Source organism: Trachurus trachurus (genome assembly GCF_905171665.1).
Source record: "Trachurus trachurus genome assembly, chromosome: 10".
NCBI lineage: Eukaryota > Metazoa > Chordata > Actinopteri > Carangiformes > Carangidae > Trachurus > Trachurus trachurus.
The window spans coordinates 24031519-24049388 of record NC_139894.1 but is presented as its reverse complement, the minus strand read 5'-3'; the positions used below and the strand labels follow the sequence as shown (position 1 = coordinate 24049388).

The window sequence follows — 17870 nt, the reverse complement described above, 5'->3', positions numbered from 1 at the left end:
TCTCAATAAATACCTACACCCAACACATTACATGAATAACATGACATTTACAATATATAATAATAAAAGATTTGTCTTGAAGGAAGAACATTTTTCAGTGGGAATGCTTGTCTTTTTGTGGTTTTTTTGCAACGGGGGTATAATTGTAATAGTTTCAGCATTTGTCCTTTTTATTATTAGAAATATTATTGTGCTGCTGGTTGGATAGTGGCTTGGAATGATGCTTTTATGCTTCTGGCTCGTAATCCTGGCTCTCCTGGGGAAAGAAGAACAGATTTTAAGGGACAGGAAGGTCACATGTCCTCCAGATTAAATTCATCACTAAGACTTTAATTGAAACTTAATCACATACACCTAGACTAGTTTAAGAATAATGTACAGTATATGACAGGGAGCTTATGGTAACACATGATATCACTCTGCTGAAGATAATGATGTCACTCCATCTCAGCTGAGCTCCTCTGCTGGTTCAGTGACTCTCTGCAGCCTGCAGAGGGCAGCACAAGCCTGCACCAGCTTCAAGGGCGAGTCGTGAGCACATTCCCATCATCCTTGTAACCCTGCACACGCCTCCTCCGCACACATGATCATAAAAAATAAAAAAATAAATAAAAAAACAGCCTCCAGGGTAGTGCAATAGTCTTAGGTCATCTGATGCTGTCACAAAACCTGGTGTGATACTGGCTGAGAGAGATTTTTATCTCCAAATCCTCCCCTGGAAGGCTTGGCTCACTCTGCAGCACTCAGTCTCCATATTTACAGCAATGCAGGGAGACCCTGACATTACCCACAATGCAAGGAGGCAGAGAGCGTCATCACCACACCCATTCAGACAGAGCTTGCACATCGCTGGTGTAGCAAAGGTTGGGGGAGGGGAAAGAGATGCAGAGGAGTGGGAGAGAGATGGAGGAGGACATGCATGATATCTGCTACTGCCTCTGAGAAATTCACTTTTAATTTGCATCTCAGGAAATATATCCATTTTATTACTTCAACTGATTAATGCAATAATCCGCTGATTGAGGCTGTAAGTGGGAATGAAGAGAAAATGCGAGCAAATGCACAGGATGAATTCAACATTATCACAAATCATGTAAAATATGATAAGAAATCTTCCCTCAACTGAAGTTGATTTAGAATATTTTAATATTCTACATGAATAAAACAGGTGTCTGTCTGAAATCATAATTGGTGCAATGAGCTATATATATGTATATATAATGATCCAACATTATGTGCATTCTGTGATATTTTTACTTACTATTAGGGCTATTTAAAATTTATTTTCAAAGCAATGGGTTCTGCACAGTTTGTCTCGCCCCTGACAGCCAAATTCCAAAAATAACTATCTGTGTCAGACTCCTATCCCTCCTCCACACACACACCCCGACACACACCCAACACTGTGTAGGTAGGTGGTGCTATATTCACTGTTCCTGCCGTGTGGCAATTGGCTTGTTAAACCCTCTGTTTTCATATCTACAGACAAGAAGAATTACCTCAGCGTGAGCTGTAGTGTTTGTGCAGGGCAGAAGTGGGGGCAAGTGTGGAGTGCTATTGAAATGCAATACAGCTAAAATGTGTAACCATCAGAGCTGGTGAATACTGATCAGTCTCCATCTACTGTGAGTGAATGGATTCATCTCTGCCTGTAGTCCACAGCTTTAATGTACAGTATATATATATATTCTTTTTTTTTAAACAAACTTTTGACATAATATACAAACTGCTGTTTACACTGAAATCATATAGTTTATCATATGGTTTTAAGTCAAACACTGAGACATGAGAGCAGACGCTTTGTGTCGTGTAGGCTGATTACCTGCTGGGTCTCATCATATGTCTCCCCTTCTGCCTCCAGCATTGCCTCTCCCTGGCCCTCCATGGCCTCCTGCCCATACTCCTCAGGCTGCAGAGACAGGGAGAAAGAGAGAGAGAGAGAGAGAGAGAGAGAGAGAGAATGAGAGAAAGATGAGGACAGGGCAGATTCACAGGAAAAGAAATTACATATTTTCTGAACGTATTTTACTTGTCTCTGATATTGTGGCTATATGTGCAGGACTCGCCAGACAGGACACAACATGCTAAAATAAGATGGTGAACAAAGAAAATGTGCTGCTTAACATCAGTGCATTAGCATTGTTGTTAAAAGTATGTTAGCATGGTAATGTTAGTATATAGCTCCAACCTTCACTGTGCTAAAGCAGAGCCACACCAGGGGCCGTACTGTACACTCTTATCCTCATCCACAATCACTGGTTATTTCACTCAATCAGACTCTTAGCTCTCTGACATGAATGTAATGGTAACAGATAAGAGGAAAAATTCAAAAGATGGGCTAAATGGGCTGGAAAATATGAAAACAGGAAAGAGATATATGTACTTAACACCTTTCCTGTCTGTGGTTTTATTTTCAACCAAAGGATCAATAATCTGCTAAACCTGCTGGACACTGTAGTTTATTGCTCTTTCAAACAGAACTACTATACATAGGATAATTCTTTCTGTGACTGGTATCGATGCATCAATGTAATTGAAGGAACACTGTTGCACTGTACTGATGAGTTTTCAATAGCTCCTGGACATGACTGAAGCTCTAAACAAATGAGCTTCATCAGACACTCACAACACCTGATTAATTCATGGATGGTTCTGGTATTTTTAGGGATTTTTTTGAGAATGTGTAAAATGTTGAACATCACCTGCCTTATCATTCAATAAATCTGGGAGCAGACCACACTCCATCATTGCTGCACCTGCTACAGTACAATGAGCCTTGAAAACAAAACTAATGGGTCACCACACATTTATTTTTAAACCCAACACTAATCAAGTCAATTAGGTCAGAGAAGAACAGACCATAATCCTTGGTGCTGTATCGAGCTGGTGTTATTGCTGTAAGCCCACCAACACGATTAGCATTGCCTTAAACGCTACACAGTGGGAAACCACCACAGAGGCGCCTAATCACACTGATCATTGCCAGAGAAGAAGTGAACATGGAAAATGGCTCTTTATATGATCATAACAAAGGGGACACAGACATTCTGTGTCTGATTTGTCACAATATTAAATTCAGTTGAGACTCAAACAAAAGTAAATCCTCCACAGTTCAGACTGTAGAGACAATATTTTAAATCCTGTTTTAAAAAACTTTGAAAAAAGATATATCATAGTGTGAGTGCAATTTTATGTAAAAAATTCTGTCTCTTTAGGTAAAATATCTGCAGGACAGAGTTAAACAGAGTGGATGAACGAGAAGGACTATAACTATAAAGCAGCTCAGTTCTGTTGTCAGGGTGTTGAAATGAGTAGTTTTATGACTCAGACAGTGGCTTCCAGCAGCCTATTAGAGCGGGCTGTCAGATTTACTAGATTAGCGAGACAGTGGAGAGGGTCCAACTCTGAAGGATGAAGGCTTACGACAGCACAAGGACCTCCCTGTTTCACTGACAGTCTGACAGAGATAGACGAAATGTCAACATGCTGACAGCACAGGTCGAAGAGTGGCTTCTCTACAGTGAGGAGCACTGGAGGAAAACACTGTGACCGAAATGAGCATCAGTCAAAATTAGGTGGTTGGTTTTTTCTCTGTGTTTGTGGAAAGTCAAATGTGTTTCACCATCTTCCCTTACATCTAAGAGAGCACAGTCTGAACCAACTGACGTCAGCAGTGACATTAGCAGAGGTCAACAGGGGGGCAGGGTATTGTAATGGAAAAGCTGTGTGTTGAAGACAGCTGATAGTCCCACAGAGAGACCTCCACCTGAATATTGAAGCAGACTGAAGCTTTATTACAGAGTGAAGGCAGCTATGTGTATAGTGCAGACTGTGTGAAGTATCCATTCATGCTCAAGGATGCTTAAAGCAAACACACACAAAACATAATAATTATTTATTTGGCCCAGTTTTATGTGTATAGCTGCCCACCAAAAGTCGACTTAATTCAGATTTTTCTAAAAGAACCATGATTGTGTTTGCTCACGTATGAGAAATTCAGCTGCAGTAAATGAGCCGGCTGACAGCTGAGGAATATAATAGATGAAATGAACTTTAATGAGTGCAACTTACAAGAAGTTGCCAACTGTAAGTGAGCCTGGGATCTGCAACAGAGGTTTCTCTCTCTCTTTCACTCTTAGACTTTTGTGCACAAACATTAATAGACTCAGTCCAGAATAACAGTGAGATGCTGCATTGTTACCAAGCATGCACTGAGCAGGTTCTGTAGTTATTTTATTGCAGCCATGAAAAATCCCCAGATAGCAGAAATGATGTTTAATCTACTTGTCATACATCACTGTTTCTCCTGGCTCTGAAAGTTTGAATTAGTAATCCTGATGATATCATCTGGTGTCATGATCGCATAAACTAAGCTCAGCACTCAGCTTTGTGGTAGTGAAACATTCAATAGTGTGAGTGCAGCTTTTTCATTTTGAAACTTAAAGGAGGCCTTTTTAATGGGTTTTCTAATTTGAAATTGTATTTTTGATGCAGAACTGTAATTGTGCAGTACGTTGCAGAACCCTACAGTACACTCAGAGAGGACTGAACATCCTGGTACTTTTCCTGGGACAGGTACTCAACTTACCGATTAGCTTACCACCAAAAAATATGAGAATTTTACCGTTTCCATCTTACTCGATCATTTAATCAGTAATAAAATATAACATGTTGTGGCTCTGGTGGTAAACCCTCACTTAATTATACCTAAGTACCTAAGTACCCTAACTTTTTACATGTTTCAGTTTCAGCAGTCTGTTTTTCGGAGCAACCCAGATGCATCATGATACAAACCAAGATGGCCTCCCAGTTCAGACCCTCACCCAACACAGCAGCTGTGTGTGAGCACAGTTCATACTTTGTCTGAGGCAGAAAATGAAACATTGTGTACTAATACAGAGTTAATCATGCTGATGATTGTAATGTTGTACATACATTCATGTCAGTGGGGAACTCGTCCTTTTTCACCAGGCCAGTGGCAGCAGCGATGTTCCCCATAGCGCCAGTGGTCTTCTCAGCCACTGCATAGTCACACGAAACAAAAAACATCACACACACACACACACACACACACACACACACAAGCAATCACAATGTAACATTATCTCAAGTGACTCTGCAGACAGATTAAAAGCGTACATATGATCTTAGCTCTCTTCTCTTTCCCAAGTGAATATTGTACATATTGAGCATTCACATATTGCCCACCTCCCCTTTCACTATATTGAATTTGCCACTTTCCAGTTAGAAGTTTCCTGTCACTGTCAGAAAACTAAGGTTCTTACTGCAACAGTAATAATGTTAATGTTTAAAAAAAAAAAACGTACCTGTTCCCACGCTGTCTTTGGCCTTGCTACCTAGATTGGCAAAAAAAAAAGGGAAGAGTTAGAAAATTCATGTTTTTTTGCAATTAGGTGTCAATTTTGCATGACAAGATTAGTTTTGTGTGCAGGTTAACTAATCATCAAAGAGTTTCTACCATTCATTCAGAATGAATGGTAGTAACAGAAAGTCTATGATTGATAGGTCAGTTTTGTCCCTGACTGATCCCTGATTGATGACACTTTGATGCCAACAGGAAGGAAAACAGTATCAGCCCCACTACAACACTGCAGCCTCCTTTTCACTGACATAATTAACTTTGAACTCTGCAGACCAATTAGATTTGATAAAAGTCTTGAAAAAATATGTCACAACATTTGGAGCTCTTGACCACTTGACCACATTGGAAGCTGCAGCCTCTTCTGATTTGATAGCTTGCAATAGCTTTGCTGGCACAACAGAGCAGTCATATGTACCGCTTGGGGTTTACTATGTACTTTTATTGAGAGGAGTTATTGAACTTTGTAGCTCATTTAAACCCAGAACACGGCATTGCTCAGTTCTCTGACTTTTGGCAGATCTCATCCATCTCCACTGAACTCCATCGAGCTATTTGGGCAATCTGTGTGCCCACTGGTACCGATCACTCAGGCCTTGTCATCCTCCCTACTGTGCAGCAGTCACATGCCTTATTGGTCCCTGAGGGCCTTTAAAAGCCAACTGAGGAGAGATGAAATGATGATGAAGTACAGAACCATCTCTACAAACAAAAGATGAAATGATGATGAAGTACAGAACCATCTCTACAAACGTCAAGCCTCACAGCAAAACATACATCTAAGAAATCCATCCATTTAAGCATTGGTTGTGGTGAAGTGCTGCGAATCAAATGGATGGTGGCTGTAGGTGTTGAAATACATTAGTAATATAACTAGTACAAATGACTATTGATCTTTTCAAGCATCCCCTAAAAAAAACCTGTGACAAAATTTAAGTTTTTCCTTCAGTGAACAAAGAGTAAATTCAATGATAATTGTTGAAACTGTATTTCAAACTCAAATATTCACAAAAGAACTGGCAGAATATCAAAAAGTATCATCTCTTTTCCAAAGAAAGTCGAGTTCTTAGGTGTGATTTTTTGACTCATTAACGCAAAAAAAGAAACAGTTTTCACTCTTAAATATATTAAATTATTATCATTTAAACAATATAATAAACTTGTCATTTTTTGTAATGTAATTTGAGTGTGTTGCTGTTGCTTGGATAATATGGTATTAATATAGTAAAAGTGATTATTTCCTGATTTACACTGAAAAGATGGGGAGCCATATTAGTGACACTGATACGGTGTCACTGCAAGGTTTCAAAAAATAAATTACATTGGTTTTAAAATAGCACTGTCTAAATACTCCACTGTGTCATAGCAGGATACGTACATACTGTATGAATGAGACTGCTGAGTGACATTAAATGGCATCTAGTACAGCAGGCTTTTCTCATATCCGCCTCTTCTTCTTCACTCACTCAGGCTGACTGCTCAGCTCAGCTGGGTGGGCGGTCTTCAGCAGTAGCAGCTGTCAAAAGGTGGGCCACAGACCTATCAGATTGCTCTTACCCCTCCTCCAAGATGGGCCTTCAAGCGAATCATACGCAGCTTTCTAGGGCACCACCATGCTCAACAAGCAACACGCAGAAGCACACAGATGCCACTGAAACGCTCCTTTCTCTTTCTGCGTGCAAGGGGCAAAAGTCAAACGAATGGGGGGCGCAACACGCACGGGATGAAAACGAGCCTGCACAATGTTGTGACACGTTTAGCTGTGCTGATGGTGCTTAATATGTGGGGTAATTGGATTCCATCTCCTTGCAGACACACCGGACAACTTCTCCTGGAGGACCCTACATCCAGGCACCAGATCAATGGAACAAGCTGGTGACCGTGGAGCTACCAGCAGCAGCTCTGGGTCCACTGAGTCCTAGAGCCCCAGCGATCCACCCACTCACCGCTAACACACCAACAGGAAGAGCCAGCCAATATAGAGGAAAATATTTACCATAAACAATAAAGCACATAATGTTCACTACACCCATTTGTGTGTGTACATGACAATTGTATTGCTTAAAGATTAGTCAAGTAACGGCTTCTTTGATCAACAGATCATTGATGAGCATCATTTCTTTGTAGTTACCAAGCATTGTTCAAGCCAAACCGCACCTGCATTCAGCCTCTTAATCATGAGGATTTCCTGCTTTTCTATATCTTATATAACAGTAAATCCTTGCATTGTGGATAAAACAAACCATCTTAAGATGTCTGACACCTCTCTCCCAGTGTTCTTACATTTTATAAACCAAATGTTAGAGAGACCACTCAAGAGAATTACATTATAAGTAATACATAATTAGAATTTGCCTTGCTTGCATATTAAAACCAAAACCAGAAGACTCAAATCAGGTTCTCTGTTTTATGCTCAACATCTGATTTCACAGTCTTATTCATTATTTAGACAACAGAACTGGTTATCATGACATTAAACTTTAATTATTTCATAATGATTTGACACCATTAAAGAATAATCCTGAACTATTGCCCAGCAACACAGATAATTAAATTATGCATAACACCGCCTTTACAAATGAAGCATAACAGAAACTGGACTGGAAAATGACAACTGTGAAACTTGCTCTTCTGTAACGTTATCAACACAACATGACGTCATGTTTGTGTCATTTATCCTGGTCCAGCTGTTTTTTTCTGATCTAAAGTAAGTGGTATCGGTTGGGTCAATAGTCTCAGCCACGTATACTCAGCCACATACGTATCTGTGTGGATGTAATACTGTGTAGTTTAAATTTTCACAGCACTGAAAAGGCCAAAAGCCTTTAGCCTGTGCCTGCGGGAGGCGAAGGCAGGTTTGGACTGTTTTACAATCTGCTGCCATCCAATGCATGGACATCTAGCAGGAGCTGCTCCCACCATCCTGCTGCCCCACCCCCACCCCTGTTCTCGTCTTCTGCCTGTAGCCCAGTCAAGTGGGGCGAGGGGGCATAAGGACATTCAGAGCCTCGTGTCACATCATCCACAAAAAAATAACTCTAATCCTTGTATCCTTTTGAGAACTACCAACATTTACAGGGACAAATACTTGATTACTGATTTCCACATGATGAGGAAAACAACTGATTATTTATACACTGCATCAACCTGCATTAGTAAAACAAGATATTGATCAACTGGCAGGCTGACTAATTCTTCAAATTACTGCTGCTATGATAAACTACACTCAAATTACATTCAGTTGTTCTCTACCTTACCCTATACTGTGAAATATCTCTCATTTTGACATTAAATCCAATAAAATAAATATAGCTATTAAGGGGAAGCTGCATCATGGTGTTAAACAAATAGGTTATGCAGCCTGCTGGTTTTGTCCATGTGTGGGGGAAGGAGGACTCTGTTACTTATCAAGCCACTATAGGGAATTAGTGTATAATTTCACCATTTGTTCCAGGACATATGGAAAAGTGCGGCATTAAGCTAATAATAATATTTTCTCCCTGCTTATTTGTTGCTGCTCCTGCATGAAGCAGGAACATTAGCAGCCTAAATGGTGTGTGTATATCTGTGTATGTGTGTGTGATTTGCATGCAAATAACCTGCTGAAAAAGATTTGTGATAATCTTACCTACAAACATGACTCCTTCTTTAGTCTTCTCAGCTGCGACTGCAACTCCTTCCTTGGTCTTCTCTGCAGCCACAGCCATCCCCTCTTTTGCTTTAGACAAACCCTTCATAAACACATCCATCTTGGCCGAGCTTCTGTGGAGAGATGGACCATAGGTGCTGTCAATCAATGTGTGCACATGTGGTCGTTTTTATTTGTATGCATGAATGGTATTTAATGGGTTGCACCACCAGAAAGCATCTTTTATGGATTATAATCAGTCTATTTCTAAGAGGCTCAGTGGATGTCAGTTACATAGGATCATACGTTATGGTGCTAGGTGAGAGTAGGCAGTATCGCCTCCTGTGGCAGATCCTGGAAGCTGCAGTCCAGCCATCAGGCTGTAGTAAAAACCTCTGTTCACTCGTGCATTCAAAGCCCTTTTCACGTCCTCGTCAGTGCATGAAATATTCAAAGGCAAAAAGATTTCAATGAAATGGTTAATTGTGACGGCGCTCATTAATTATTGCTCGTCTGTAACGCTACTCTCGGTGGCAGCGAGATGACAGGACTGCGCCTGGGAAAAGGCACAGGCCTGAGCAAGGGACAGTACAACATGTTACACTAGAAGGTGGCATTTATTGCAAGAGCTGCACAGTGTTGCTGGGGGAAGGGAGGCACGATGTCCACTATGAAATCTGCACACATCGCGGTTTTAACGTGGAAATACGTGGATGTAATCTGAGCTCGCCCGATCACACACAGGGAAAGGTTTTGATAAATACACCAGGCTGCAGCCTGATCAGATCGAAATGATATTCTTGCATCAGACACCGGTCCCATCCTGGATGTTGCAGGTCAAGCCTTCAATTACTACATGCACCAATATCCACCATTTCTCACGTTTGCATACGTGCCCGCCTCAATATCTTTGTCATTGCATTGTCTTACATTCAGAATAAATATCAAACCCAGACAAAAACTCAGGCAAGAGCATCCTTAGGCTATTAGAGATGTATGTGTACAGGAATGTGGGTTAAGAGCGTTAAGTCATTTCAGACACAGTGTCTTCCCATGACGACGCTGACATGCATGGTCCTTAAATGGTGGTGACCTCTATATGATTATAAAATAACAATAATTAAGCATTACAATGGGAATAAAATAGTCCTTACCTGTTTACAAATAGCCTTCGACTTGTCCCCTTATGATTCTGTCGCACGGCCGAGTCAAACTATCGTCTAAAAGGGAGATATCTTCAAATGATCACTAGGTGGGCCTTCCTCGGGCTGATCTCCACCAACAGGGACGGCCCCCTTCACAGTGCGGCTGAGACTATCACGCCCCCCCTCCCTCCCTCCCTCCCTCCTTCCCCCTCCTCTCTCGCTCCACCATCACTGGCTCCCTCCACTATTGATCACCCTTAGATGTCAACTGGTAGGGTAAGGAAATAAGCTTAACATGGGCACAGGGCATCATCAGTCTCTTTTCTACTGCAACACAGTGTCCATATTTAACGGCCATTCCATTCAATGTGGATGAAATGTGACTACACAGTGGTACCCTATGGACATCCAGTTGTAGGCCCTGGTGGACATATACAGTCCCACAATTGGATACTGAAGGCAGTATGTGTGAAATTATTATCTCTATTTATTAAATAGTTATTCAATTAATATAATTTTAGAACTGACTTCCCCGCCCCTACTTGGCTGATGGGTTATTGTGGACTCCATTTTGGATTTAACTTTGCTACCAATACTCTTTATTGCAATGAAAACTGCACTTTTTGTCTTTCATTAAGAAATATAATCACAACAAACCAATGTCATAGTGAAAGCTAAAGTATAGTCCATCTTTTAATTTTAACAATCTCAAATAGCCAGTTGTCTCACTGACTATTTGTGGTGGGAGATATTTAAAACCACATGCAACCTATGTGTAATGTGCCAATACGGACATGCTTGGAGCAGCACCTACGAGCATCGAGCGTAGTGTGATATGAGGGTGATACCATTTGGTCGAGGAGATGGGGTGGGTTCATTTAGCATGGAGTTACATGAGACTGTGCTGAATATTGATTTTTATTTGGCCAGGAAATGAAAAATAATTGATCATATTTAAGGATAAACAGACATGTAGTTACCGTACTTTCAATAATACACATATTCAAAACGTAAAACAATCTAAGTATACTCGACGGGTTTTTCAGTTTCCCACGTTTTTTTAATGTCTTGAACGTCATCCCACGGTTTCTACTATTGCGTATCTAATTGAGATGAAACGCTGTGCGGTCACCATTCGTGCGTTTGTCGTGTATTATTTTACGACTGCATCGAACGTCCCACAGCCAATCAGAGCGGAGGTGCAGGTCAGATCGAATCACGACGTCGCTCGGATAGAATATCGAACATTCCATGAGGTCACGCTCTAAACCACAGACCGCTACAACATGCACTAACACACTTTATTCTGCTGTCCATGGATACTGCACGTTTCCTTGCGTTGATCTCATTTGCGGCCCGGATGAAGGGTTAAGTACCACCCCTGTCTGACGTATGTACAGTGACGCCATCGTAGTCGTAGTGGGCGAGTGATTGCGAAATCCTCCTTGTCCCCCCATCACCCCCCTCCTCCTCCCCCAGTTAGAGGAAATCCCAGATAGCTACATCTCCTTGACTTGTCCTGTCTCATAGGGTCTGTGACTGTGGGTGGGCAGACTGTGAGATGGATCTGCACATTGGATGTAGTCCCAAGAGGAGGTAAAAGTAACGCCACCATGATGGCAGTCCAGTTTTTTGGGTGACAAGGTGTAACCAACCACAATGACCCCCTTGCCTTCCCATTAATAAAATACCACTTCATGTGATATGCAGGCTCCAAGGTGAATAGAGCATCATCCAGCACCCAGTCCCAGCCAGGAGCTGTCCATGGTGCTGAACTAAAGTGTGTGAGTGTTTATGGTACTGAGCAGTATTACACAGGCCTGCAGGACAAGGCACAAGACAAAGGGGCAGTAACATCTTCCATTAACACAATGCAAGATAACTTTACATAGTGTAAACCTGGTTGTCTTTTAAAACCTGTAGTCAGCTCAGGGGCACAGTAGATTAATTCACCACCATGGCGTCCTTATTGCTTAAATGTATGTGTGAGACACATCTGCCCTCTTGTGGTTCTATGTGGATATGGCACGCTAATCACCCTGCATTTACAGCATCCTTTTACTGAAATTGCATATGAATATTAAAAGCGAGAGCTGTTTATGAGACCATATCATTATGTTCTTATAATAGCAGAGGCACTCTTTAGGCTAATTGGCTGCGAGCAGCAGTTTAGTACTTCATCTGAGCATCTTTAGTTAAAAAAGTTGGAAATATTCAACGGCAGCATTTCCAAATCCATCTCATTAATTTAAACAACACCAACGGTATTATTTCAATTTAACCCAACTCAGTTAAGGCTCATTTAAGTGGAGGAATGTTTGCATATTCAATTTAATTTTATGCACTTTGGGTTTACATAAGTGCTGTATAAATAAAGTTGCCTGCCTGAATCAGATGAATTAAAATTGTTTTTAAATCACTCTTTAAGTATACACAATTTCTTTATTCTGCCATGCACTTGTTTATTCCCCAAGATAAACTTAGTGAAAGAAAGTAATTCAACCTCCAGAATCAAGGACACATTCAGTGTGGAAAAAAAGAAAGCAAAACATTAAGTTCTGCAGTTTTATCTCTCTTTCTTTTGGCAGGGTGTTGTGAAGTTGATTTAATGAAGAGCTTTTTCAGCTGAGCCTTGGCCACAGAAGCAGGAGGACTGAACTTCATTAAGCTGTAGGTTATGATCTTCTGGTATGACCAAAAACTTGGTGGGTTTTGCCTTTATTCAAGGTCATCAAGGGGAACGTTGAGAAAATCTAATGACAGAATTAGGAAAATGTATAAGAGGTGTTTTCAAGTCAGCCTAATTGGGTTGTTCATGTTCCCTTTAAAACTGTCAGTCAGTCAGAAAAAGCCATTTACTCTCCCCCACATTTTCAAAATGACTCACCAAGTCAATTTAACAGGTTCAATACACTTAACGGGTGTAAGCATCAGTCAGCAATGATTATATCATACCAACTTCTCAGGTTTGGTTTCCAGTAACATCATCATGTTGTACGCATCTCAATCAGTGCAGCTTTTACTGCAACTGTCAGACCAGTAATAATAACACATTTCCCATCTGCAGTTCAGGTGACTAATGATTGTGGGAATACGTCTTGAAATGGATCCTGAGATTTAAAACCTGTCACACAGCTATTAAGTGGGAGTACACACACAAGTTCAGTTCATGCGCATCCATTTAAAATGTTGGATTTTTATAGTGTCAACATATATGCTGGGAAATACAATATGTCAAAACGGTCGAGAGAATTTTTTCAAAATAATGTAATGTCATGTCAAGTTAATCACTTAATGGGCTTTATGCACAGCTCCAGTACTTCCTGAAATAAGCCAGCTCCTTTATTTCCTGTTTTACATTATTGGACCAACTGATTAATCCAGGTGTGTCTGACCATTGTTGTGAGGTCAGACACACCTGGATTAATCAGTTGGTCCAATAATGTAAAACAGGAAATAAAGGAGCTGGCTTATTTCAGGAAGTACTGGAGCTGTGCATAAAGCCCATTGTAATAGCCTTCTGCCGATGAGCTGGTCGAAGATCTTTTCTTATCATTAATTCAATTTCAATAATTGAATTTACTTCAAGACGTTCATCATTAAAAATAACAATTGTTGAATTGTATGACACTGGTTAAATTCTTAAAATGAAGCTGAAAGACTAAGTTGAATATGTTGACTGTGCTCTCTAAATCTTCAGTTATGATTGGCATTTAAGGCCCATTTAATGATAATATTCATGGAAATAAAATTAATGTAGATTTCAGTGGCAAAAATTTTGCTGCTTGAAAAAAAGGTTCAGATTTATAAAACTGAATTATTTCAGTAAACACATCACGGCTGGATTTGGTCCTGATTGGCTCCCTTTGGTGAAAAAAATCCTAAAACCCCTCCAGTTAACAGCACTTTAATGATGAGCACCTTGTAAAGCCTCCTCTCAGCAGGTTTACTTATTTGAATTAGAGGAGCTTGCTGTTTGATGCTAATAAGGGTCCAGTGTTCTGCCTTTGAGAACTTGGCTTTCCAATCCATTTAACAAATACCCATTTACTGCACTACATTAACTTGCACAACACTTCGAAGGAAACAACTTTCATCCTGAGCGGCAGCATATTCATGAAAATTGAATAATACAGCCTTCTTAACCTCCAGTGTTTGGCCAAAATGTGCTCAGTGGTCCACATCAGAAGATTATGATTGCACAGTTTGCTGCCCAGCAGTTTAAGTGTGAATGAGTCGCAGGGCATTTCTGAAGTAGACTGTACAAATACGCTTTTACTGCACTACAAGCTCCACAGGCCCAGCAGGCCAAAAAATATAGGTGATTTGCCACACATACTCTGAGAAATAAATTGTGAAATACAGTTTTTTACGATCGCTATGACCCGTTTTTCAATACTTTTTCAAAACTCTTCACACAGTTAGCACAACATCAGCCATACAATTAACACATTTCCTGTTCTTATGACACAAAATACATACTGGTACCTTAAACACATTTTAAATTTGTTTTAACATCTTCTGCACACAAACTGAACCAAGACCAAAAACAGTAGCTGTTTACTGCTAAATCAGCCAGGACCTATTTTGGCGGATTTTTTTTTTTTTACTATATTTCTTCTGTTGGTAAATTGCATTTTCACAAATCTATGAATGAACAGCAGCTATGATGCCGATTTTTCAGTGTTCATTCTGCATAGCTGCTCTGAGATGGGTTGTTCAGTGTTTGCAAAAAAAAAAAATCAAATTCCTTCATTTACTGTACTAAACCCAAAAATGAAAAATGAAGAGGTTAACAAAAAAACTACAGCACAACAGTCAATTTATGATCAATACAATATTCTGTCTATTATAAAACAGTAGATTTGACACATGGCGCCCCGGTTCGAATCCCACGTCGGGCAGCCCCTTCCTGCATGTCATTCCCCCTCTCTCTGCCTCCCCCTTTCCTGTCTATCTCTACTGTGTACTATCAAATAAAGGCAAAAAGCAAAAAATATATATATATATATAAAAAAAGAAAAAAAGTATAGGTCCTTTCAGCCCTGTGTAAACTTGCCTTTACCTGTTATGGCTTTTTTTTTATAACTCGAGCTCCTGCATGAGACTTTGCCTTTTTACAGATCCGTTGAGTGGAGTCAGTCAGTCACAGCAACCATCATATAATTCCAATCAATCTGAGTTATAAAATCTTGACATAGACCGCGGCTGTGTGCTACAGCTGAAATTTACAGCTGTTTAGATTGCAAGTCATTTCCCCATGGCATGTGCATACACACTGCATCTGCCTGGTGGAGATGAAAATAAAACCTCCCGGTGAGAGACCTCAAATCTGAGTTTTACTCGCTCTTTGAAGCAATTGTGAATGAATGGCTGTATTTACTGCGTCAGATGGTTTTTATATTCTTTAGTCTGCCATAAACTGGGAGGGGATATTGCTTGCTGCGGGTCTTTGAGTAGAAAACATCCGTGATGTTTTTAAGAATGACGAATAAACCGACAAATTGAAGTAGCCCTCAACACCTGTAGGTGGCAGCAGAGACTGTTTATCTTCTCCAGGGTTGTGATTGCTATTCACAGCACTAACCAGGGAACATATCAGTGCAGGACATATGTGAATCGATTCAGTTTAATGTACACCCGCAGAATGAAATATTTACTTATATATGACACTTCTCTGGAGCCGGAGAGTGGCTGTTATTAGACGAAGCAGGACGCTGCTGTCATCACCTTGAACAGTCTCAGCTCTGTGTGTCTCTGTGCATGTGTTACACCAGCCAGTTTAGCATCCACATCCAAAACCGCTCAACAAGAATTGCTGTCTCACTATTAAGATGCTGAGGGAAATGCTTAATTCGGATGTGTGCTTTACACAGACACACACTGCAGGCTCCTCTCACCATGACTGCCATAATGTGCCCTGTTTACAGCTCTCAGAGAGGATAATGCTATATTTGTTTTTGTTTATTACACTGGCCTGTATTTGTCATAAAGGTGACGCTGTGACCTCTCCATATCTCTAAAGAATACACCCACGCTTTTGATAATGTGTGCTAATTTAAGTAGCATTTGTTGTTAACATATTTGTTTTAGTGATCCTTTATCCACGTTATACATTATACTCAGAGTGGGCAGTCGGCTGATGGAACTATCCTTTGGGTATAATAACGGATGTACTAAAATTAAATGCTTTATGCAAGTTGTACATACAAAGTGCTCAAAGCTATTCTCCATCTTCTTTATGCATGCAGGCTTAATTCAATGAATTTGTGTGAGAGCACTTTCACCAATGATTGAGCTCGATATGCAGCACCTGAATGTAAGCCAAGCTATACAGATTAACAATGTGACATACTGGAAGCAATATTACAATTATGTCATAGCAATTTGTTAAACTGTCTCAAGGGGGCCTGCATGAACAGAAAGCTAACTTATGGTTATTGTGCGCCTGTATGTGTGTGTGTGTTAGTCTGAATTTGATCCTTACAGGAAAAGGTTGCCCATTTCTATTTTATTCGTTAATTTTTGGCAGTTATATAAACCCATCCCAGCTGGCTGGTTGCCTGCACAATTGACTGCTATTAATGTTGATGCATAATTGCATTACATAATGTGTTGTGCTGTCTTTTAGAGGAGTCAAGCAGCTGTGGCTATTGGCTGTCTCTGCTGTGCACAGAGTCAAGCACTCTCCTCTAGTGCACTGCCAGACAACAGCCTAATCATAAATGGGAGCTGTCACAGGACATTGTCAGTTTTAGGCTATATCAGAGTGGCTTTGGTAACCGCTACAGTGCTTCAACATATTGTAAGATTTTAAATTCAGGGATATTTGATTCATTTATACTCTTTTATCAGGCCAACGCTAATTTAAATACAGCAGTCGTACAATGTCATCAGTGACAGACAGAGAAATCAATCTCTGTTATGGGGAGAGGGAGTGAGAGAGAGGGAGAGAGAGAGAGAGAGAGAGAGAGAGAGAGAGAGAGAGAAAGAGAGAGAGAGAGGTGGAAGAGGACGTGAACATTTGCTGCGACTGACTCTGCCTGTAGGTTCCCCAGCAGATGGTAGTGCAGCTTCGCCGAGAAGCTTCTTTCAGAACAGGCTGAAAATGGTGCAGGAGACTAGCTGTCTGAAAATGAACGCTGCAGATTCTGAGGTACGGACCTTAATGGGATAATAGGGTAATATCTTACCTACAACATCATTGTGCAAGGCAGCACATTTATATATAAAAAAGACAGAATCTCGAATGACAGCAGTATATCTTTCAACATCTCCCATATGGTGTACCCAGGGGGATGATTAAAAGTGGAGCACATTGATAGCCGGGGTGCAATGAATGTATGTGCGTATGGCTGCAGTTTTGAATCCAGTCACTTACGTAAATGAATCCAGGATTGAGTGCAATCATAATATTCAAACTGCAGATTAAACACTCGATATGGCGGGAGCAAAGACATCCATTCGGCTTTACAGAAAGCAAACAAGGACGACAGCAAATATCAAATGTGCTCACATGCGATGAGTCAAAAGTGTCTACAAGGGCTTCATTTGCATCACAAAGAGAATATTTAAAGGAGGATTTGTGATTTTTGTGCCATCAGACATTGCTCTGTTTTGCATAGGGCTTGCATGTGAAATATAGGTATTCACCTGTCAAATATAAAACACCCTCTACCTGTTACAAGGCTGAAACACTTTGCAGATATTATTACAC

The 17870-nt window shown here is 40.5% G+C and overlaps 1 protein-coding gene across 1 annotated transcript; it reads right to left on the bottom strand.

Annotated features, from left to right (window-relative positions):
• Window positions 1-226: 226 nt before the first annotated feature.
• sncb (synuclein, beta) lies at window positions 227-9129 on the bottom strand (the record flags this gene model as incomplete). The annotated part of the gene is made up of 5 exons (XM_083981334.1): window positions 227-256; window positions 1823-1909; window positions 4936-5021; window positions 5328-5357; window positions 9009-9129. 5 exons carry the CDS (start codon window positions 9127-9129, stop codon window positions 227-229), a joined length of 354 nt encoding a protein of 117 aa, XP_083837460.1.
• Window positions 9130-17870: the final 8741 nt, after the last annotated feature.